This window comes from Marmota monax, unplaced genomic scaffold, assembly GCF_021218885.2.
Source record: "Marmota monax isolate L192 unplaced genomic scaffold, Marmota_monax_Labrador192_F-V1.1 WCK01_AAM20220418_F8-fsc00174, whole genome shotgun sequence".
In the NCBI taxonomy this organism is placed as follows: Eukaryota; Metazoa; Chordata; class Mammalia; order Rodentia; family Sciuridae; genus Marmota; species Marmota monax.
Window position 1 is genome coordinate 1,758,464 of NW_026694860.1, and position 23,008 is coordinate 1,781,471.

Here is a 23,008-nt window from a genome sequence, read left to right on the forward strand (position 1 = left end):
GCTCCCTGGCTAACATAAGTTAAACAGCTTTCCTCTACCACACTCTTCCATCATGATGTTCTGCCTCACGTTGGCCCCAGAGCAATGGAGTTGGCCAACAACAGTCTAAGACCTCTGAAACCCTGAGCACAAAATAAACTTTTCCTCCTCTAAGTTGTTCTTGTTGGGTACTTTGGTCACAGTGACCAAAAAAAAAAAAAAAAATGACTAACACCTTATATTCACAGAATTACTTTCCCCACCATACAAATACAAATGTAGTCAAATGAGGAAACACTTTACTTGCAGGGAAATACAGTAAATTTTTGTTGTGGATCCACCACCAATTTGAATTCTGAAATGGTCAAGTCAACTTCTAAAAGTCAAGACAAAAACATTTAATTACAATAATTTTAAAAAATCAAGTGCAAGTAAAATTACAAATATATTTTCAAAAAAGTCTTTTTCCTAATGTTTTAAAGTATCCAGAAATAGAATTTTAAAAAAAATAGTCACACTTGAGTCCAGATAATAGCATTATAACAATTGTACAATTAAGAGGTCTTTTTCAGTCCCTTTTTGGACACCAAAGCTGATGATGTGTAATATATATTCACATATTATTACACAATATCAATATTAAAGAATACCACACAGAAACATGAGTATATTTAAGAGACACGAATTGCACTATGCTAACTTTAAAGTATAATAATCTGGCTAGTCAGTGTCATTTCTCATTTTTTGAATCTATAAATAAGTATGGATTCTGTAACTTGATTAAAATCTATGATTTTTTTTACCCTGAAATTTTGTGGACCATAAAATTTAAATATAATTTGCTTAATACTAACCAGTTTTATCTTTCACAAACAGTATAACCAAAGCCTGGATTTTAAAATCTCAGAAATTTATTGCAACATTTTGCTTCTTCCAAACAAAGCAGTTTTAGTTGCTTTTAACCATTTTCCCCTAACATACGATTTCATGGCTATTACACCATATGATTTGAATACGCTGCAGGGTAATACTCCTAACTGGACAGTTAAGGTATGTCTGAATTGGTCACCCTTTTCTGGAAGAGTTGATTATTTTCCATGAGAATGAAAGAGATTTTACATTGAAGTCTTTTGCTTCAGATGGCTAATGGATAAATCAATTACACAGGCAAGAGGAGTGAATGGAAATAATTGGGTATCTCTTTCCTTATAACTTAGTCTTATTGACCCCGTGTACATAGTATCATCTCAATCTAAATGAAGGTAAACTTGTTAGAGCCTCTGAAATTCAGGTTTGCATACTATTTTTTACTCTCTAGTTTTTTTCTGAATTTAGTCCATAATTGGAGAGATCTACCAACACTATTTCCTTAATATAAAAAAAGAGATAGAAATTTCAGTTTATGGGGCAATACATGGGAAAAGATGTCCCTATGAAAATTAAAATATTGCTGGGGTCCCAGAATTGAAAGATTTGTTGGTATTCTCCACTAAATTTCCCAGCTTGTTTTGTTTTGTTTTTCGATCCTGTAACACCAACTTTTTGCCTGATGTTGATGATTACAAACCAAAACTTCTCCTTAATGATAACAGGAAATAAATAAAAGAACCAAATATTTCTAGATGAGCCCACTGGTAATTCCCAACTCCAAGGTGTACAGACCTCATTTACTATTTCTTAAGAGCAGCCTTTCTCAGTGTAAGAACATGATGCAATTTGGAAAAGGTGCTCAAACCAGCACCACTCTAACTCACATTGCATGTCCTTGCAAAGGATCCCAGGAAGTTACCATAGATACACGACCAGCAGGATTGTTTGGCCCAGACAGCATGTGCTTAACAATTCCATGAAAAACACAATTGCGGAAATGGCATATGTTGGACACACCATGCAGGACCAGCTGGGCCCTGCTTCCTCCAGGAAATTCCAGCTGGGTTACAGGGCGGCTACTTTCCAAGACCATGATTCCCTTTAGGCCACCAGAGAGTCACAGGAGTTTGGGGTTCCTCATGGTTCACTGGATCCATGTGGTCACCATGCAGACACATGCTGTCAGTAGACATGGTGAGTGAGCCCAGCTTGGCATTTCCTTACAGGCCTTGCTCTTCAGTGCCCTCTAAGGTGACCCATTCCCCCAGCCCAGCTTGCAATTGCTGCTCACTTTGACTTTACCTTTGTTTTTGATGACAAAATATTCAGCTTCCCCCACTACTAGGAGTTTCACTCTGTGCCTCTCTTGACCTGAGGTAATTTAAACCTATTTCCTTCCTTGCCTTCTTAAAAGGAGGCTTAATGGAATTTTGAATTTTTCCTATTACAAAAATTCTTAACGTTTTTGTCAGGAGAGATTTGAAATATCACATAAAATGATGTACTCCCATCCCTCACCACCACCTCCAAATAACTGAATTACATAAATAAAACATTACGTGAAAAGTGCTTTTCTACAATTTATGGGAAGTAAATTTAACAAGAGCTGGCTCATTGTAGGAAAATTCAACTTATCTTTTCCTGATCCTTTTATTCTATACAGGGAGAGAAATTTATGTCAGTTAAAAAAATCTATTACTGCTTCTCATAACTGAATCCATTATTTTTCTCCATGATCCATCAGGGTAAAAACAAGAATAATAGATTGCTTTGACAGAACCTTGAACATAAATGTCCCAAAGAATCAAACATAGTAAGTTAAATGAGTTTCAGGTGGTATTAAAACAGGAAAGGATAACCTCCATTTTATATTTTAAAACCAAATCTTACTTAAAAATTTATTATTATCAGCTACTACAAAAAGACAGATTATATAGTAGTAGAATTTGCACAGTGAAATGGGAATATTTCCAATCATTCCTATATATGCCCAAGCAGAACTGAACCCAAAAAAATGAACTCAGGAAAAGAAATTATTTTAATTTTATAATTCTTTTAATCTTATAAATAACTGGTTATTTATGATCTACTTGATTTTATTAGTCTAGGTGACTTTAAATAAAGTTATCCTATACTCAGCCTACAGACTAAAAATATTGTTGACCTTATTTTACAAATAGTTTCACTTCTATGCATAGCTCTATAAACTTTAGTGCCATACGACTTATTTCAGTCTAAGGTCCTGGAACAATTCTAATGTATATGCACATACCTATCTGCCTAACACAAATATGTAGGGAGAATGTGGAGGAAGGTGATAGGTATATACATGCCTATGTTAATTCTAATAGTTAATCGCTCTCACAGGATTTTCTCAGTGGACAGCTATCCAGCCTCTAATCTCTAATTTTTTTCAGATAAACCAAAAACCAACTTGTCTCCAGGGAAGGTAACTACATTCCCAGTTTCAGTGGCAGACCTTCTCCAAAACCAATCAACAAAGAACATTCACATTAGGTGTATTATTGGTTCAGATCTGGGCATGTGACTCTGGTTGACTTGAGCAGAAAAATAAGAATGATTTTTATGCAAACTTGGGAGAGAAGTTTCCCATTTTTCTCTCGTTGGATGAGGCATAGAAAAAGGAATCCCAGTTGCCACTACAGACATCTGTGACCATGAGAATGAAAACAATGTTGATGGCAGAGGGGAGGGTCGGGAAGGTCATGGCATGGGTCTTGATTGACATCATTGGGCTGTTAATGATATTATACCCCAAACCCTCTCTACCTCTTGCTCCCAGTTAAAAGAGTTCACAAATTTACTGATTGCTTATTCCATATTGATTGAAGGTTTTTGCAACTTCTTTTAAAGAAAGATAAGAAAATATACTCAAAATATCCTGATTTACCATGGCACATTTCATTCATTTTTCTGTGCATCAGAAGATCTTTGAACTTATATTTGTCTTTAAAACCACCTTGAAGAAGTCCTTCTCCTTCTCAATTGGAGAATTTAACACAGCCATTGCTTAAGAAAACAGTAAAATTGCTACCAATGTCAATGTATATTGAAGGTAGTTAAAACCTTGTCCTGCCAGACAAAAAATATACAACTGCACGACTAAGTTCAGTTGTTATTACTAGACTCTATATCTGAAATAGACCTTGACCTCCTTTGTGGTAAATTAAAAACTGGCCTGAAGGTACTGCTCTTTTGTAATTATTCAGAAGGCCACAGCCATTCTACAGCTTTCCTTTTATTTTTCCTAAACTTCTTTAGTACCTGTTTCTCAGATTTTGCGGGCTATTAGGTGTTTCTCACATATATCTGTGCATAATAACTCATCAGCTTTGCAAACCAATTCTTTAACATTAAGATTAAAACTAACGTAGATGATTATCAGATGACACATACTGAAGTATAGAAAAATTCCATCATTTCCTTCCACAAAATGAGAAAGATTTTAATTCTTTTTCTCAACAGCTGCTTCATTTTTTTATGCATAGGAAAAAATATGTGCAATTACTTCAAGTACAATCAAGTCATTTAACACGGCTTTGCCATCATTGTAGTTAAAGGATATTTTAAAAGAGAAAAAAAAATCTCAAAGCACAGGTCCTGCTGTGCAGCAAAGCAATCAAATTCCTTCATAATAACAGCCTGATGGGATTCAGCAATCCGAGGAATAATGAATAACGGCTCTAATCAGTAAACAGGAAAATGCTACAACAGTCACTGAGTAAAAATTGACTATCATCTGTTGATTCTCTTGATCGGCTTTTCAAACAATAAATAGAAATATAAGTGTCTCTTACAAAGAAAAATAACTTCATTTAGTTTGTTTGATTTTATCAGGCAGTGAGAAAATGATACATCATCTTAGACTGTCCGGCAGTATTTCCTAGTCAATAAAATGCACATATAAATTTTTTTTTTATAATGCATGGCCAAATTTGCCCTATCACTTGAATATGTCAAGAAAACTGATTTTGCAGTTCATTGATAAAATTGAAGATTGTATTTCTTTATTAGTTATTCTTTGTTCTTAATTCTCAATTACTTCTTCTTCAGTATTCATCTTATGAAGTTATTTGTATCTGAATATGAAGACTCTGTTTCAAAATAGTCCTCAAGTTTCCAATGCAGTGTCTCAAATGTTGGTCGTTCCTTAGGCTCTGCATTCCAGCACTCCAACATGATGTTGTAGAATTGCTGTGGACAGTTAGATGGCTGTGGAAGTCTATAGTTTTGTCCCAACAACTGGATTACTTGAGTACCTGTCATACCTGAAAAATATAACCAACAAAAGAGGGGGGCATGGATTAGACTCTTCAATTCACAGACACTTAAACTCTAAGTTACAAAGCAAATTGATTTCTTTGATAAAGCTGTGAGATCTACCATACCCTTTACAGGTTGCAGAGATTAAACGACACCCTGCAGCAAGTAATGTCTATAAGACTGCAATTCAGGAGCAAAGGAGAAGGAAGCAATAAACCACCTCATTAATGCAAATTATCACCATCAAATTTTATCTATCTAGCTCCCACAGGCACATGGTATGGTCAGCCTCATAACTCTGCCCTCTAAGTCTGGGCAAAGCAGTTAAAGTCACACCTAAGTAAGTGACCTGCAGCAGAAAGGCCCACTTCAGAATTAATTACTTACCACTGTACGGCATTTTGCCATAAGTAATGATTTCATAAAGAAGGATTCCAAATGACCACACATCGGACTTAATGCTGAATTTATTAGTACGAATGGCTTCAGGTGCAGTCCACTTCACCGGCAGCTTTATTTCGTGTTTAGATTCATAGATGTCTTCATTATCTACCTGTTAATGCATTAAGGATTCAAGCCAATTTAAAGTGATTTTTTTTTTGCTGCCCTCATTCATTTATAACCAGTTTCACATAAAACTTAGATGGAAAATACCAAAAAAATTAGCTTAGATCAATTGATAATTAGCATAGCAAATTCTGACTCTGACATTCAAGACAGAAACAATCTGTGGGAAGTCATCCATAAAATATTTGAGAACCTACTATGTACTAAGAATAATATTGGAAGGAACATCCTACTATGTGTAGAAGAATTCATACATAATGGGATTCTGACTTCCCATCTGCTGTTTATCAAATGGAAAAATGGAAGCAAAATAGGTCTGCTTTTTTTTAAAATTTAATTCTGGTATTTAAAAGTCAATGACTTTGATAACTACAGTTTGCTAATATTAAAAAGTAGAATCCAAATGATTTAAATTAATATATCATCTCATTGGTCTCCTAATTAATTTACACAAAGAAAAGATGATGGTTTCATGAGTATCAACATGAGAATAATTTATTTGTTATGTTTTCTGGCCCAAATCCATATTTTTAGGATACAATATGGAAATTTAGAATTAAATTCAGAGATTAATACCTCATTCTATGTCTTTATCTTAGTGTTTTTTGAATGGATGTCACCCACTGAGTGGGGAGGAAGAATTAAAAAGCCAATAATTGGCCAGCATGGTGGTGCACACCTGTCATCCCAGTGGCTTGGGAGACTGAGGCAGGAGGATCATGAATTCAAAGCCAGCCTCAGCAACAATGAGGTGCTAAACAACTCAGTGAGACCCTGTCTCTAAATTAAATACAAAATAGGGCTGAGGATGTGGCTCAGTGGTTGAGTGCCCCTGAATTCAATCCCTGGTACCTCCCCCCTAAAAAAAAAAAAAAAAAAAGCTATTAATTGCTCTAGAATTCTAGCAATAGGTAAATGAGTAGATAAAGTGAACAAAGGTGGGTAGGGTAACTGTACAAAGTGCCCTGGTTTTTATACAAGACAAATAGAAGCTACTTTTACTGATTGAAAAATAGGTCATAAGTTCAACCAAAACAATGGCATCATTTTCAATTCAGTTGAGTATTTTTTTTCCTCCTTGATGAAGAAATGGGAAGAAACAGGTAGTTTGTCTATAAGATCTTCAGCTACTTGAAATGATCTATGGACCACAGAACTTTGAAGAACGCTGCTTTAAATAATAGTGAATTTATTGGTCTATCAGTCTGTTTGACTTTTAACCTATTACAAAAGCTAATTAAAACAAAACTAAACTTACCTTAAAAACTCTTGCCAGTCCAAAATCCGCTACTTTGTAGATATTATGCTCACCAACAAGGACATTTCTGGCAGCCAGATCTCTGTGGATGTAGTTCTGGGACTCCAGATAGGCCATTCCAGAAGCAACCTGTGCAGCCATGTCTACCTGTTGAGGCAGATGGATTCTTAATCCAGCATCATCTAAGGAATAAGAGAAAATAAGAGATTTATTCTGGAAAGTATTTGAACTATTGAAGTGAATTCTGACAATTTTGATGAATAAGATATTGATAGAATTATGTGCCATGGTACTGATCTGCTAAGAAAGGAGCAAGGGTATCAAATAATCCAAAGATAGGAGCAAGTTTCTAAATGAGTCCAGTTACTGCCATTTTTTCAATACCATATTTCACCAATTTATCTCTTCATGGAAACTGTTGCTTGGGTACTTTTGGATTACTTTTAAACTTTACATAGTTTATTTTAGTCATTGAGCTTATAGTGGTCCTAATTTGCATGGCTGAACAAATGAAAAGTTCACATTTTTTTTCATAAGAGTTTTCTTAAAAACTGGTTCACTAATAAAAATGAAGAGTCTAGCAGTAGTTATAAAATGTGCATATTGCAAGTGGTGAACAGAAGGATTGTCAAGTTCAAAGACAGCATCAGCAACTTAGGAAGACCCTAAGCAGCTTAGTGAGACCCTGTATCTAAATAAAATATTTTTTAAAAGGGCTGGGGATCTGGTTTAGTGGTTAAGTGCCCCTGAGTTCAACCTGCAATACTATACACACACACACACACACACACACACACACACACACATATATATATATAACATTTGTATCTCTAAGTTTAATATGTATTTTTTAAATTTCGCTTTCTTACTCTGTTGTTCCTAGAATAAGTTGCTCATCTCTCTAAGTACAAACATACCTTTAATGGGCAGCATTTCACCTACTGCTCATTCTGTAAAACTAAGTACAGGAAATTTAGGTAGTAGAGTCAGATTTATCATAAGTAAAAGAGGTCCATGGTATTTTATGATGTCTTTACAAAACAGAGTAAGTCAACTTATCTGCCATACTATTGATAGGTATCTTCAGATTTCGTTTTTTAAAGTTTCACATAAAAACAAATTATTATTATCCCTGTGTGACTAAGTAAAATACTATTACACAGAGTCCATTGGTCTTATGAACATGAGGTTTAAACACAAGTCCTGATTTGAGTGCTCACTAAAGCACAAGATTTAGGAAAACTGGCTTAAAGCTGTCAGACTTGAGATCATGGCTGGGCCTCATATTTCTCTATAACCGTAAGCAAACTGTTTAGCACCCCTGTACCTGAGTTTCCTAATCTGTATAATGGTAACAGTAACTCTTACAGTATTAATTTTTAAAATGAGAGTCAAAACAATTGAATACATGTACAGCACTTAAAACAGTACCTGGTATCTAGGAAAAACACAATAAATCCTAGCTCTTAATGTCATCATTGCTTCTAAGAAAAATGAAACATTTTTGGGACTTGTTAAGCTCAAGATATATATAAATTACCAATGTGAAAATGGCTGAAAGAAGATGAGTTTATGGGTCTAGAGTTCAGACAAGAACTTCAGCTAAAGACATAGACTTAATGGTCATAGTTTGAGTGAGAGTTAAAACATGAAAAGTGGGTGAGGTCCTAGGAAGATATTGATTCATAAGAAACACCAATAATTGAGGGTGGCACAGGAAGCTAACCTGAAAAAAAGAAAATTGAGAAGAATCAGCCAGAATCATAAGAAAGGAGAATGTTTTAACAAATCAAAAATTTTGAGAAAGAAAATATGTCATCATAGTCAAGTTTCACAGATAAGTTCAGTAAGATAAGGACTAAGAGGCTTGTGTTAAATATAAGAATGAGGGAGTCATTGGTGAAGGGTTTTATTTGAGATCATGTGTAAGAGGCCAAAGGGTAACTTGAAGATGAGGACATACAGACAGACAGAAAGAAGAGATGGAAAATTTCAAAACCCTAGTCAAAAAGGGAAGGCAATAAGGATCTGGTAGAGGTAAATGTAATGTCATAGGAAAGCCATTATAGAATTCAGAAAAGTGGGAAGTTGTGATGGTTAAAGTATTCCAGGGTCTCTGGGGTGCTTGCTGGCTGTGTTCTAATTCTTGATTTGGACAGTAGCTGCATAGTTGCTTACTTGTGCATGTTATAATTACATGTCAAACTATGCTACATGATTTATGTACTTTCTATATAAATGCTATCTTTTCCGTTAAAAAAATGAAAGAGTCAAAGGAATTTTTAAATGAGAAAGACTTAAGCACAGCAGGTGTGTGTGTGTGTGTGTGTGTGTGTGTGTGTGTGTATAAAAGGCAGAAGTATATTTAAATTGGTTGTGAGGTAAAACTAACTGCTCACCTATCCTTTTGTCCTTTACTTTCTTTTATCCTGGGCACTAGCAGAAGACCACATTGCCCACCTCCCTTTGCAATTAAGTAGGGCCATGCCTAGTTCTGGGCAACACAGTGTGTTCAGAAATGATGGACATCACATATAGGACCTCACATAGAGGAACAAATTTCAAAATTTTAGGAAAGAGTCTAATTCCCTAAAAGAGTAGTCTAAGCCCTATCAAAATTGTTATCTGTGTTTTGCCACTGAGAGTTTTGAATTGTGTATTACAACAGGTAACATTAATTATTCAGTCTGCAACAAAATGTAAACATAAAGATAAAATATAACTCTGTAAAAAGCATAATGGAAAAGCCTGGCTGCTGTGATGGTCAAAATAGATATGCCTTTTGATATCACATCCACTCAAAAAAGAAACAATGACATTAAGAGAAGCTGGTGACTGACCATAAGCTATGTGGCAGGCAGCTTCTAAAATAGCTTGCAGTGATCCTGCCTCCTGGAATTCACACCTTTCCAAGAGTCCTTTCCATTGGACTGTTCTGGACCCAGTGACTCACATCTGGCAGAGACTACAGCAAGAGTAATGGGGTCTCCCAGGTTAACTTATATAAGACTATGACTTCATCTTACTGGTGCTCTGAATTCCGTTGCTTTCTTGCTTGTTCACTTTAATGAAGCAAGTTGCCACGTTAGAAGCTACCCTCCATACCAAGGAGCATGGGCCACTCTCCAGCTAACAACCAGCAAGGAGCTGACTCCCTCAATTCTGCAGCCATGAGGAACCAACTCCTCCTGACAATCATAAAAGTGCGTTTGGAAGGGAATCCACATCCACTAAGCCTTCCGATGACTGGGACACCTGCCAAAACCTTGCTGCAGCCTTATGAAACCCAGGGCTAGAACCTGGCTAAGCTGCTCCTGGATTTCTGACCACAGAAACTGTGAGATAATAAATGTTTGCTGCTTTAAGCATCTAATTGTTGGGGTACTGTGTCGTGTCGTAATGGACAACTAACATAGGTTGATGTTAGGAATGGCATCAGTGTTATGCATTCAGTTAAGAGCAAGAACTATCAAACCAGGCTTCAACCTTGGAAAAGTCACCCAAGGTGTCTATTACTCAGTTTCTTCAATCGTAAAGTAGGGGTAATAATAATGATACTTAGTTCATAAAGTGGTTCAAAAGTGAAATAAGTTAACACTTGTAAAGAACTTAGAAAAATGACTGCCACATCCACTGGTTCTTCCCTCTCTTTAACTCCTACAGTCCCCCGACCTGGTTCTCCATTACCTCTTTGGCCTTATCTTCAGCTTTGCCCTTGTTATTGCAATGTCAAGACAGTGGCCTCTGTGATTCTTTCTACCCCACAGGCACACTTTTATGTTATCTCCAGCCCTTTGCACTTCAGATTTCTTTTGCCCATTTTTTGTTTGTTTGTTTGTTTTTATTTGTTTGTTTGTTTTAACTTACCCACATGGTCACTTCTCATTTCCTGGAAGTCTTTACTCAGGTTATTCCATCTTGGTAAATCATTCACTGGTCAACTGTCAATTTTTGTTTGTTTGTTTCTGGGGTGTGAACTCAGGGGTTCTCAACCACTGGAAAACATCCCGGCCCTATTTATTTCCTTCCTTCCTTCCTTCCTTCCTTCCTTCCTTCCTTCCTTCCTTCCTTCCCCATAGGCCTCTCTCATTTGAGAGAAATTTATTACCAAAAAAAATCAGCCAAGCTTGAGGTCTACAAAGACTGGAATATAGAGAAATATGATTAGGAATATGTATGTTATTTCAAATATCAAATACAATACCTAATCCTATTACAGTGCATATAAAAAGGTTTTTACTGGAAAGTACAGTACTGGAAGAAATTGGGTAATACACATTTCCTATTCTGAAGAGCAGTGTCCTAGGGACTGCCTAAGTAAAGAGCAGAGCACATCTATACAACCAGACAGCAAAGCTGATGGAAATGTTCACAAACCTGTGACAGTTTATATCTGCAAAAAAAAAAAAAAAAAATGCATCCTATTACTAAAGAGACTTTTACGTTAATGATACTTATCTTGATGAGCTACTTATGAATGGCAGATTAACTTTAAGATCTATCTATTAAATCTACAACTCTTGACTGGGACCAAGTATAAATTCACTGTTCCTCTTGACTGGTAGGTACTCTTGCAAATGAATGCCTTGGTAATCTTGCCCCTGATGGCCTAATCCAGCAGATGGTAGGATTTGCACTCAGCCTTGAGTACCACATCAACCACAGAAATCCTCAATGCACAAGGAGTTTGCAGTATAGTTAACTGGATCTTTTCAAGCTGATACCAAGAATTGCAAAACTAGCTTGACTCTCAATCCCACTCTTACTATATTCAGAATGGTCTCAACTTATTTATTCAGTCAACACATAATCAGTGCACACCTTCTATGTGACACTCTGTTCTAGCACTACAACAACAGCAAAATAAAAATTCTGCCCTTATGGAATTGCATTTAGAAATACTAAAGCCAGGTGAAATGGTACACACCTATAATACCAACAATTTGGGAAGATGAGACAGGAGGATCATCACCTTAGCCCTAAGTGAGGCCCTAAGCACCTTAGCAAGACTCTGTCTCAAAATAAAAAATAAAAAGAGCTGGGGATGTGGCTCAGTGGTAAAAGTGCCTCTGTGTTCTAATCTCCAATACAAAAAAAAAAATCTAAAATACTAAAAATAAGCTAAATAATGTCATGCAACATAAGATGATTAATAGCTAAGGAGAGAACACCAAAGAAGAATATGAAGAGGAAAACGAAGAAGGAATATGAAGAATCAGTAGGAGATTAAACTTTACAGTTTGACAAGTGAGCCAGGTACAGTGGTGTATCCTATAACCCCAGCAACTCGGGAAGCAGACATAGAAGAAGCACAAGTTCAAAGCCCGCCTCAGCAACTTAGCAAGACACTGTCTCAAAACATAAAATAATAAAAAGGGCTGGGGAAGTAGCTCAGTGGTAGAGCATTCCTGAGTTGACCAGTGAACAACTTACCAAGGTAGAATAACCTGAGTAAAGACTTTCAGGAAATGAGAAGTGACCATGTGGATAAATATTAAAAAAAAAAAAAAATCAAGCAAAAAAAACTCAAGTGCAAAGGGCTTGAGGTAAAATAAAAGTGTGCCTATGGAATAGAAAGAACCACAAAGGTCACTGTAGTGACACTTCAAGTACACGGGCAAAGTTATAGATAAGGCCAAAGAGAAAGTTGTAGATAAGACCTGGAAAACCAGATCAGAAGGAGTTAAACAGAGGTAAGAACCAGTGGGAGTCTCAGAAGGTTTTAAGCTGAGGAAGAACAAACTCTGACTTATGCTTCAACAAGATATCTCCAGCTGCTGTGTTAGGGAAAGACTAAAGAGGACAGGAAGCCAAAGAGGGAGACCAAGAGGGTGCAGAATCCAAAGTGGAGGCAATGATTGCTTGAACCTGAATGGGAACATTGAGAAAAGGGGAAAGACTGGGTATGTTTTCAAGGCCAGCCAATAGGATTTGTAGGTTTGTTAGGTAATGGGATGTAAGAAGCCAAAATGCCTCCCAGGTATTAGACCTGAGTGTTGTCATTGTCCAAGAAGGAATGAAACAAGGGTAGCAGATCACCGTGGAGAATCAGGTTTGGACATATCATTTTGAAACGTCTAATTGTCATTTGGAGTAGAAATTAGGGTTGCTCACAAACATTTTCCCCCTTTTTGCAAGGCACTTTAGTGGATTGCACTGCCTATTCCATTGGACTTGATTTGACCAAATGAAAAGGGTACAGAAGTGACAAAAGTTAAGAAGCTTTAAGAGCCAGGATGAGATTAGTCCCATCCCCTTTCCCTACCAAGGTGACCAAAGAGCTGAGCTACCAATCTATTTTACACACAAAGCACAAGTAAGGAAAAAACTATTGCTGTGCTGAGCCTCTGAGATTTGAGGACCGTGGCTGCAGTCTGGACACCTGCACTGTCCAGACTGATACAACATTCCAGTGGAGAGGGCATGAAGGCAGCTGGGTGTATTATTCTGAAGTTCCAAGGTAGGGATAAAATTTTAGGAACTGTTGATACATAAACATTCAAACAATGGCACTGGGTGAAGTTAACAAAGGAAGCCAAGTGCAATGGTGCACACCTGTAATCCCAGCTACTTAGGAGTCTGAGGCGAGAGGAATGGCAGGTTCAAGCCCAGCCTGTTCAAAGCATTGGCACCCTATCTCAAAATTTAAAAATAAATTAAAAATTGAAGAGATTAACAAAGGGATTAATGGTATTGCAAAATAATCCTGGAGAACTCCAGAATGTTGAGAGGTCTGGGAGAAAATCACTTATTGAGAAGAACCAATGAAGAGGAGGATAAGTGATCAGGTTAACTATCTTGGAAGCCAAATGGAGCAAGAGACTTGAATGGTCCTGATAGATTTGAATACCAGAAATTGACAATTAGATTAGTAATGTGCATGCTGTAAGGGCTCTTATAATATGCACATTGTAATATGCACTTTGTTAGATCTAGCCCAGGATCATACTGTACTTTTTCCTGAATAAGGCAAAAGGAGTCAACAATTGAGGTCAGTCTTTCTGTGGTGGGTAGCATTCTAAGGGTGATAAATGTGATGATCTTTATGCAATAGGTAAGTATATTTTTGTTTTTAACAGAATTTATTATGTTACATATATTCTCCATTCTTTTGTTGTTGTTTTGAAATTTAGAATTATCAGCTTCACAAGTCACCCTGAAATCAGAGAACACTCTTATCTTTCTGATATCTTTGTTCCATTATCCTCACCTCCTTTTGCCTCTATATAGCCTATCAATCTCGCTCTGACATTTCAAGAAATTACAGGAAAAGTCTGTTTTTCAAGCATGAATGATTCTCTCAGTATTTGATCTCAATTTCTTTGAATATCATATTTTAATGTGTATTATTTTATTGTTTATTAAATTATTCATTTGTAATAAACATCACAATTTCACAATGCCCTTAAGTCCTTTTTGACTGCAGAAAGCGGATGGAGGAATAAAGCTAATAGTATATTTTTGCTTTTTAGTCTGAAAATTCTAATGTTGCCTAGCAAAGAGGTCATTTTAAACACCAAGTACAATATTAGCAAATACTAGCAAAGACAAAAATGTCAGATACCTCTCTTGCTCTTTTCCCTGATGTTTCCCATGTTCCAGATTCTGTACCATAGAAAATATGGTTTACAGTGTTCAATTAGTGTAAAAAGTAGAGCATTATGCAAAAAATCCATTGATCAGTTTCCCACATTACATTTAAGCTCTCTGATGTGTCTATTGTGAACAATTTATTCTTCCACTATATAAATATTTTTCTCCCTTTGAGTCCGCAGAATATATCCTATTAAATAGTAGTTGAGCCATTCAATGTTACAACATTCATTCTTACAGATATACACATAGTAAATATCCTTTGGGTTAGACAAAGCTGGCTAAATTGACATTTATAGGACTAGCTAAACTAGATTCCTCCTTTTGTTTTTTCCTTTTATTGAGTCTTTAGCTTACTTTGGAGATATTCTTGCAGACTTCCATGTCTCATCAACTCTGTAATAATATAAATTGGATCTTCTAAAGTGCAAACAGCATAAAGCTGGATAAGCTTTGGATGTCTTAGACTCTTCATTATCTGTGCCTCCCTCAGGAAGTCATTTGGATCCATTGAACCTGAAACAAGAAAAGGAGGAAATCACTTTATGTTATTGAGGCATTCCTGTCCTCACAGCAGCCTGGTGGGAATCGCCGAGATTGCCTCCTGCCTCTCAGTAACAGAAGAGCATCAGTGTCACAAATCTTCAGAGTTATCAGAGGAGAGAATCAGTTCAGCCAGGGCAACCTAATTACTAGATGTGGTGTTGTATCAGGGATGTGCACTTTATATGTTATGACCCGTAGGTGAAAAACGGTTGATTTGGGCCCATGTGAAAAATGAAGAGCAAAGGAGAGACTGACAGTTTAATTGATAAAACACGGCAGGCATCTGAAGAACACAAAGAGAAGACATCCTATCAACATGAACACTGGAGGACACTGAATGTCTAATTACTCCAGTCAGAGCTCTTTTTGGGGGAATCAAGAAAAGACGGATGGTTGCCCTGGCCTTGGTACCCACTGTGGGAACAGCTGAAAAACAACTCTAAAACAATGCTATTCTGCCAAATTTATATTCTTATTCCTGTAGGAACACAGGCTATGGGCCACATAGAAAACATTCAAGGGACATCCCCAAAAGATAGTGGCTTTTTTTTCCACCAATTTTACATGTTTAATGTGAAAATAATACTCAACATTTTCTCCCATACTATTTGCTTCCACTACCACCAGAGCCTCAAAAGCTGGATCAAATGATTAGGGAGATGGCATTGAAGCATATTTTGAAGACTAATCTATAATTAAATTGTGTTTAGATGGTTCAACTCTGAGTCACCACGCAAGGTGCCCAGCAGTTAATGTCAGATAAAATCTAAGAGGAGGAAGGATATCTGGAGTTGACATTTCATCAGTAATTTTTAAATCTTTTTTTTCTTCTAGGCTGTGATGTTTCAGAAACATTACTGTAATTGAAGAAATACTGTCATTTCACATCTTAGTATTCACTGTAGATAGTGCAAATATCATTTCTACTGATGTCCAAAGAGACCATTCAATTTATCATCCTCTGAATGTCAGAGACTCTACAACTGACATTAGAACCTGGGTGTGGATAAGCTTTGACAATTCAAGGTAGCACTATGACTTGTTTGTTAATGTCAAGTTAAGAAGAGTTTCATATGACCTACATACAGGTTATTTCACATAAGCATTGAAACAGTCTACCTTTTAAGAGCCCAGAAGCTTAGGATCCAGATCCAATCAAAACTCTGGAACCTGGAAAAATCTTAGCTCTGTTACTGTTCCCTGTTCAATCTTAAGCAGGTTACCAAATCTCTCTGAACTTCAGTTTCTTCATCCACAAAGTACAGCTAGTAATCCTACTAACATCAGAAAATCATTATCAGGATAATAACAATGCCTGGAAAATGTGTACTCAAAGATTGCTGACCATTATATGTATCATTCTTAACATGCACACTCATAGGAAAACCAAACAGACCAACTGTAAATATTTTTCATTGACTGAGGAGAAAAGAGGTAAGGTGTTAGAGAAGAAAAAAATGTTTTCTTCTATTTTCTTTTCCATTCCATTTTTTTCCTTTCTTTTTAGTTTTATCAATTCTAGTTCTGACATTAAGTTTAATCCACATAATCAAATAAGTTTAAAATTTGGAATCATAATAAAAAAATAACACTGGAAGGAAAAGAGACCTCTACACCAAAATAAAGTACTTTGTTCTTGGTTGGTATAACTAGTTTGTCTGGGATCAAATACGGATACCATATGACTGCCCCCCTCAAAATAAAATGATTCATGAAGGGTTCTGTGATAACAGAATTAGTATCATCACTCAGACTGTTTATGCAGGACACTTAAACCATGCCCAAGTCACACTATCTGCAAGAGCTGAAATCATGATATGCCAGGAGCCTCTGTAGGTAGAGAACTCAGGGAACTCCTTCATGGCTATGCTGGTAGAGCAACAGAGACCCAATCTCAACTCAGTAACGCAACATTAAATATTAATTTTTGCCTGTCATAGCTACTGCAGGAGTTGATTTCAGGCTCATCTTTATTGCATGGTAGTCTGCTAAGCAATAAATAGCTGCTAAGATTGATGAATGGCCCCCGTGAAGTGAAGACATTTAACCAATCACCAAAGCTGTTTGTTGCTATTACACTGTAAATCAATAATAATTATTCCTGTTAGAAAGAAAACTATTGTGCTTTTTTTTACTATAAAAATATGATTTTTTGTTCTCTTTTGACCTCCAGAAGGCCTTCCTTAGAAAGCAATGCTAGCAAGCATAGCTTGACGCTTTTCTTTCTTTTCCTTTTTTGGGGGTGGAGGGAGGGAGGAATGATTAGATTAACAATAAATTTAAAATTTATGTCTCAATAGTTCAACAAGTTTAGGATTTAAAAGCACATATACATGATGACTGAAAATCTTAAATGCTGAAATAGATTGTCCTCACCTGAGTGATGGCATCTGGCCCCTTAAAAGTGCCTCTCTGTTGTTTCCTCTGCCAGATGTTAATGCTAGAACTAAACTCCTGCACCAGTGAATCTACAATTCAGGGTGTGCATCTATCAGCAGCACCACAGAACCTAACATTTATTAAAAACTCACTGCATATACTTTATTCACATTTACTCAATCCTCATACAATCCTATAAAGTGGGGGCTATTTTAATTCACATGTCCAGATGAGGAGACTCAGAAAGGTTAAAAAATTATACAAGTTACAGAGGACAGAGCCAGGTTTACCTTTATGCTCTTAACTGATAACATCACAAGGTCCCAACCTTTTCAGTCAATGGCATCCTTAGTGCATCAGTAATATTTTTATAGTATGCCAGGTTAAAATGCATATTTAATAGTTCAATTACTAAACAACTAAGAAGTATCCATCCTAATAACTTAATAGCCATTTGAAAAATTAATACAGGTAAATTAAGAGGAAAAAAATAATATTTATTTCATTCTTAACCACAGTTATTTACTAAAGTGATATAAGTACTATACAACTTCTCAAAATCAAGTAAGAGTTCAAACAGAAGTTCTGGATCCTGGAAAAATCTCAGCTCTGTTACTCTTCCCTGTGCAATCTTGAGCAAGTTACCCAAATCTCTCTGACCTTCAGGTTCAGCTCTACCACCTTTATTTCCTGATCTGTGTCAATTTTTGTGTGTATCTTGCCAATATTGGTCCACAGTGATCATCAAAACTCCAGCTTCACAAAAATATGATGTCAGAAAAAGGAATGTAACGATCTAAATCTGAATCTACAAACTACCTAAAGGTAGCAATTTGTGTTGTTTTGAAAACGTTTACCTCAAAACTTTTAAATATCCCACAGACCCCTGAGAATTCACTGTGATGCCTCAATGTGCCTTAGCACAACAGTTTGGAAACAGTGCTATTACACACTCTGCCAGCCAACAAATCCTAAGGGCTCAAGTTCTGCCACCAGGAAGCTTTCCAAATTTCTAAGAACTCTGGACTCAGCAAGTAACAGAGGGCCCCCAGAAAACTCATCTAGCCTGTAGAGTTGGAACCCATATCTGTTTTGTAGAATAATGAAAATGCTTGTAAGGAAAAAAAAAGGAAGATTAACCTTTTGTTGCTGTTATTATTCTTTTCTATGTTATTAGAGGAAGATAGGAGACTGCCACAGTGATGTTGCACTTTTACAGAATGTCACTTCCATGGGGTCTGATATAATGGTGATAAGTCAAAAATCCCAGCTCTGCCATTTACTGTTTAATAATAATAATAATAATAATAATAATAATAATAATAATAATAATAAAATTTTTATTGGTTACCTACTATGAGCCAAGCATTATGCAAAGTGTTTGTACTAGTGACCTAATTTAATCTTCATAATAACCCTGCTAGGTATATCTTATTATCCCCCATCACATAAATGATAAAACTGAGAGATAGAGTAGTTCAAAAATTTGCTCAAGATTTGAATACAAAGTCTTAGGAAAGTTATTTTTAATCTCTCTAAATTCTCTTATCCCACCCTTAAAAATGAGGGACTGTTCATTTTAGCATACTTCTTCTGCCTTCAAAAGGATAAGTGAAGATAGGAGAAGAAATACTTCCTGCAAGTTCAAATATGGGATTCTTTAGATGAACCATTTTATCTTTTAGTCATAGTCATTTGGCATCTAATAAAACAGTTATTCCCCGAATATCACCAAAGTTCCATCTGATTTTTCAGTAAGTTTTTACAGTCAGTGGGGTTTTTGTTTTGTTTTGTTTTTGTTTGTTGTTTTGTTTTGTTTGTTTTTGTTTTTTAACTAAGATAGAAATGAAAGGGAAGAAGGACAATAGAAGACTGAATCCTTTAGATAAGAAATGTGTTGTTGGAATCTTCATCTGAGAACCTTTTATGCTTAGCTAATCCAAGGAGCATGTTGGCCTTTATATTTTAAAGCTTGTCCACATGTTATGGTCACCTGGGGTGGCAAGACAGATGACAACACCTGTTTGCTGCCAGCACTGACTGTCCCATGACCTCTTAGGCATTTCACAGTGGCAAATTGAGCCCATAAAAATCCACATATGCCATTTAATCTTTAATATTTTCACACCTGGTTTTAATGTCTTTACAGCCACTGGAGTAGTGTTGTTCCAGAGGCCTTCCCAAACTTCTCCAAACTGACCGGATCCCAATCGCTTCAGAAGCTGGACAGAGTTGCGGTCTATCTCCCACTGGTCCACGGTTTTATAGGACAAATCAAAAGGAGTTGGGATTTGTATCTGTTTTGCAGAATAATGAGAATATGTGTAAGAGAAAAAGGAAGATTAACATTCTGTTGTTCAAAATAATAGTGTAGGTACTTGTTGAGGGAAATATTACTTTTAAAAACAAAAACACTAGAAGTTACATTCTAATTCCTTGAAGATAGAAAACAATTGTAGGAGATTCTGCATTGTTAACTCTTTAGATTCATTCTCTCTCAGATCCTGCACTTTGATGTCCATCTGTAGCCAATACCATGCTCACACACAGGTCTGCAATGATGTTTCCGCCTCTCTGCTCAGCTAAACCCTCCCAATTTCAGCCTCCATTGGAGTTCCACTCATTCACAAGGCCTTCTCAAACTCTGGCTGTAGTATTAACTAGATATATTATACATTTCTGCAAAATATGTATTATATATTATATATTTTTGCAAAATAAAATCAATTCATTTTTGTTTAATTTGTTTGTTTGTTCATTCATTTAATAAATAAAATTTTTAAAGTAGGAACTATCTGCCCTTCAGCAAACAAAACAGGCAAGGCCCCTGCCATCTTAGAGTTCGTAATAAAGATTTCCATCTGACACACTTTCTCTGTTGCAACTATTAAACTCACTGTAATGGCACAAAATCAGCCAACAATAGTAAATGAATGAGCATATCTCTTCCAATAAAACTCGTTTACAAAAATGAATATGAAACAGATAGTTTTCCTCTTCCTGCCTTAAGTAAACAAATGATAAATTTCTTTTTCCTGAACTGATATCACATGGCAAATACTTAAAAACAGTTTGAAAGCAGAAAGTAGTTCACCTTTAAGCATGGTTTCTCCAGCTTGACACACAGGCCATCACTTGTGGTGGTGTAGTAGTTCACGAATTCATTCAGTGTTGAGAAAGTTTTTCTCCGGGTAAGGAAAAAGCCCCCTTGGTCTAGTCTCCTGATTCTGTAGTGTTTCACAACTCCTTCATCTAAAACTGGAACCCAAAATAAGTCCTGTTAATAAACTTATTGCCAAAGCCAAGTAGATTCATTTTGCGGAGATTTTTCAATGTATGGCATAAAATTTATATAGAATTCAATGTTTCTCAACTTTGTCTCAGAAGAGTTAAGGAATTTGATCAAGGATACACAGAAAGAAAGATTAACATTCTGTTGTTCAAAATAATAGTATAGGTACTTGTTAAAGGAAATATCAAGAAAGAAAGAAAAAAGAGAGGGAGGGAGGGAGGGAGGGAGGGAGGGAGGGAAGGAAGGAAGGAAGGAAGGAAGGAAGGAAGGAAGGAGAAAAGGAAAAATAATTTCAAGATTCTAGCACTAAAGGAAGTACAAGATAAAAAATAAAGAAGTGAGGTTAATACTAAAACCATTCCATGCTTTGAGGACTACACTTGATTTAAAAAGCCATAAAATTAACTCTCATTCCAGAAATTCAAGGTAAAAAAATCTTGTCAGTTTCAGAAATCACAGTGTCCCTGTGATAAAATCACAAAGGTGTTTAGAAACAGTTGAACTCTTTCTGGTAATTTTTCCATGGAGTTTGATAACATGAGACTGAAATAGAACAAAGAGGGTCCTCAGTACTAACTTACAATGTTATAAGGGATTCTGCAGGGCCATTCACTGTACTATCCCTCAATGTAGGCTTATACCAGAATGTCCCAGCACAGCTCAATAAAAACAATTCCATAGGTCCTAAAATGATGCAGTTCACATGTGCAAATTTCCTGCAGCTTTGACTAATCCAAAGATAAATCTCATAGGATCTGAAAGAATAAACAACCTGCATCATTTTTAGGTAGTCTGACTTACAGCAAATATTTTATTATTTCTCCTTGCTACCAACCATTGTTCTTTCTTCTGTTATTGGCACTCCAATCTTTCTCATAAAACCATTGCTTCTCTAAGAACATATGATGCAGAGAGACTTGGTGCCCACCTTGAGTTGAGGGAGACCTAATCAGACCAATTAAATCCAAGGAGCACCAATTCCAGGGTTCACATCAGGGAGCTCCAGGAGGACAAGAGGAGTTTTATTGCTGCTGTTGTTTTTGTTTTTACTGATGGGAATTTGGAGCTATTGGCAGAATCCTTGCCTCCAGCATGGAGCAAGCTTACATGAGAAGAGAGGTAGCCCCTGGAGCCAGCCAATTCTGGCTTTACAGCTGCAAGAGTCAATTACTTTTTGCTTAAATTAGTTTGAATTAGGTTTTCTACATTTGCATTCAAAATATTGACTGGTGCAATTCATACCTATTCTTTCACTTAGCAAAGTTATTGATGAGCATTGAACAGCATTTACCTTGAATATAGCTTTCTGAGTTCCTTCTAAATATAGAAACTTATGCTCCAATAACCAGGTTTAACTGGAGCAAAACTTTCATGAAAGGAAAGAAGACATTCTCATCCCAACAAAAGGAGATGTACTGAAGCCATGCCCATGGCTAGGAAAAGAATTTCTTCAAAAAAACAATTGGTGCGCACCTGGTTAGGTATAATGAAAGAAGGCAACATCTAAAAGTGTTGGCAAAGCAGTGGAATGACTTCTTATACATAGTTGAGCAAAGCATAATTTTATCACCTTTTTTTTTTTTTGGTATGGAGATTGAACCCAGGGGCACTTAACACTGAGCCACACCCCCCAGCGCTTTTCTATTTTTTAAGTTATTATGTACTAAGGTTGAACATAGTCCTGTCTATAATAACTCTACCACCATGTATGAAATCAGCAAAAATGCACAATATATTTGCCAAAGCACACATATAAGAATGCTTTTGGTGGCACAAAAACAATCCAAATGCCCATAAACTAAGAATAAATTAATATATTATTGCTTATTTGTCAAGTGGAATACAATAAAGATTTTCAAATAAACAAGCGACTACACTTAACATGAATGAATCTCACAAACAATTTTACATATGATTCCATTATTAAAAAGTTTAAAATGACCCAAAATCATTGATACGAGGAGTCAGTGAGTGAGGTATCAGCAGTATCCCACACAGTAACTAAGCATTGGTTACCTGGATATATTATGTAAATATTTGTTAAATGCTTATGAACTGTGTACTTTTGTTATGTGACTATACATCAATTTAAAAGAACACTACAAGAGAATAGTTATCTGCCTCTGTTCATGTTCACTTTCCCAAAATGCTACATCATGGTGCATGCTGCTGAAATATTTAAGTCTGCAAAGTTAAAGTAAATGCCACCTAATTCTCATGTTGGGTATAGGAAATCTCAA

The 23,008-nt window shown here is 36.2% G+C and overlaps 1 protein-coding gene across 1 annotated transcript in view; it reads right to left on the reverse strand.

Moving 5' to 3' along the window:
• Positions 1-261: 261 nt before the first annotated feature.
• The window catches only part of Frk (fyn related Src family tyrosine kinase), a 100,695-nt gene continuing 77,948 nt past the window's right edge, over positions 262-23,008 (reverse strand). The window contains exons 4-9 of the mRNA XM_046426446.2: positions 20,571-20,734; positions 19,605-19,773; positions 14,909-15,067; positions 6,959-7,140; positions 5,521-5,686; positions 262-5,138 (exon numbers count right to left, since the gene is read on the reverse strand). Coding sequence (XP_046282402.1) covers positions 4,927-5,138; positions 5,521-5,686; positions 6,959-7,140; positions 14,909-15,067; positions 19,605-19,773; positions 20,571-20,734 — 1,052 coding nt within the window. The 3' untranslated portion in view covers positions 262-4,926. The remainder of the gene's footprint in view (positions 5,139-5,520; positions 5,687-6,958; positions 7,141-14,908; positions 15,068-19,604; positions 19,774-20,570; positions 20,735-23,008) is intronic.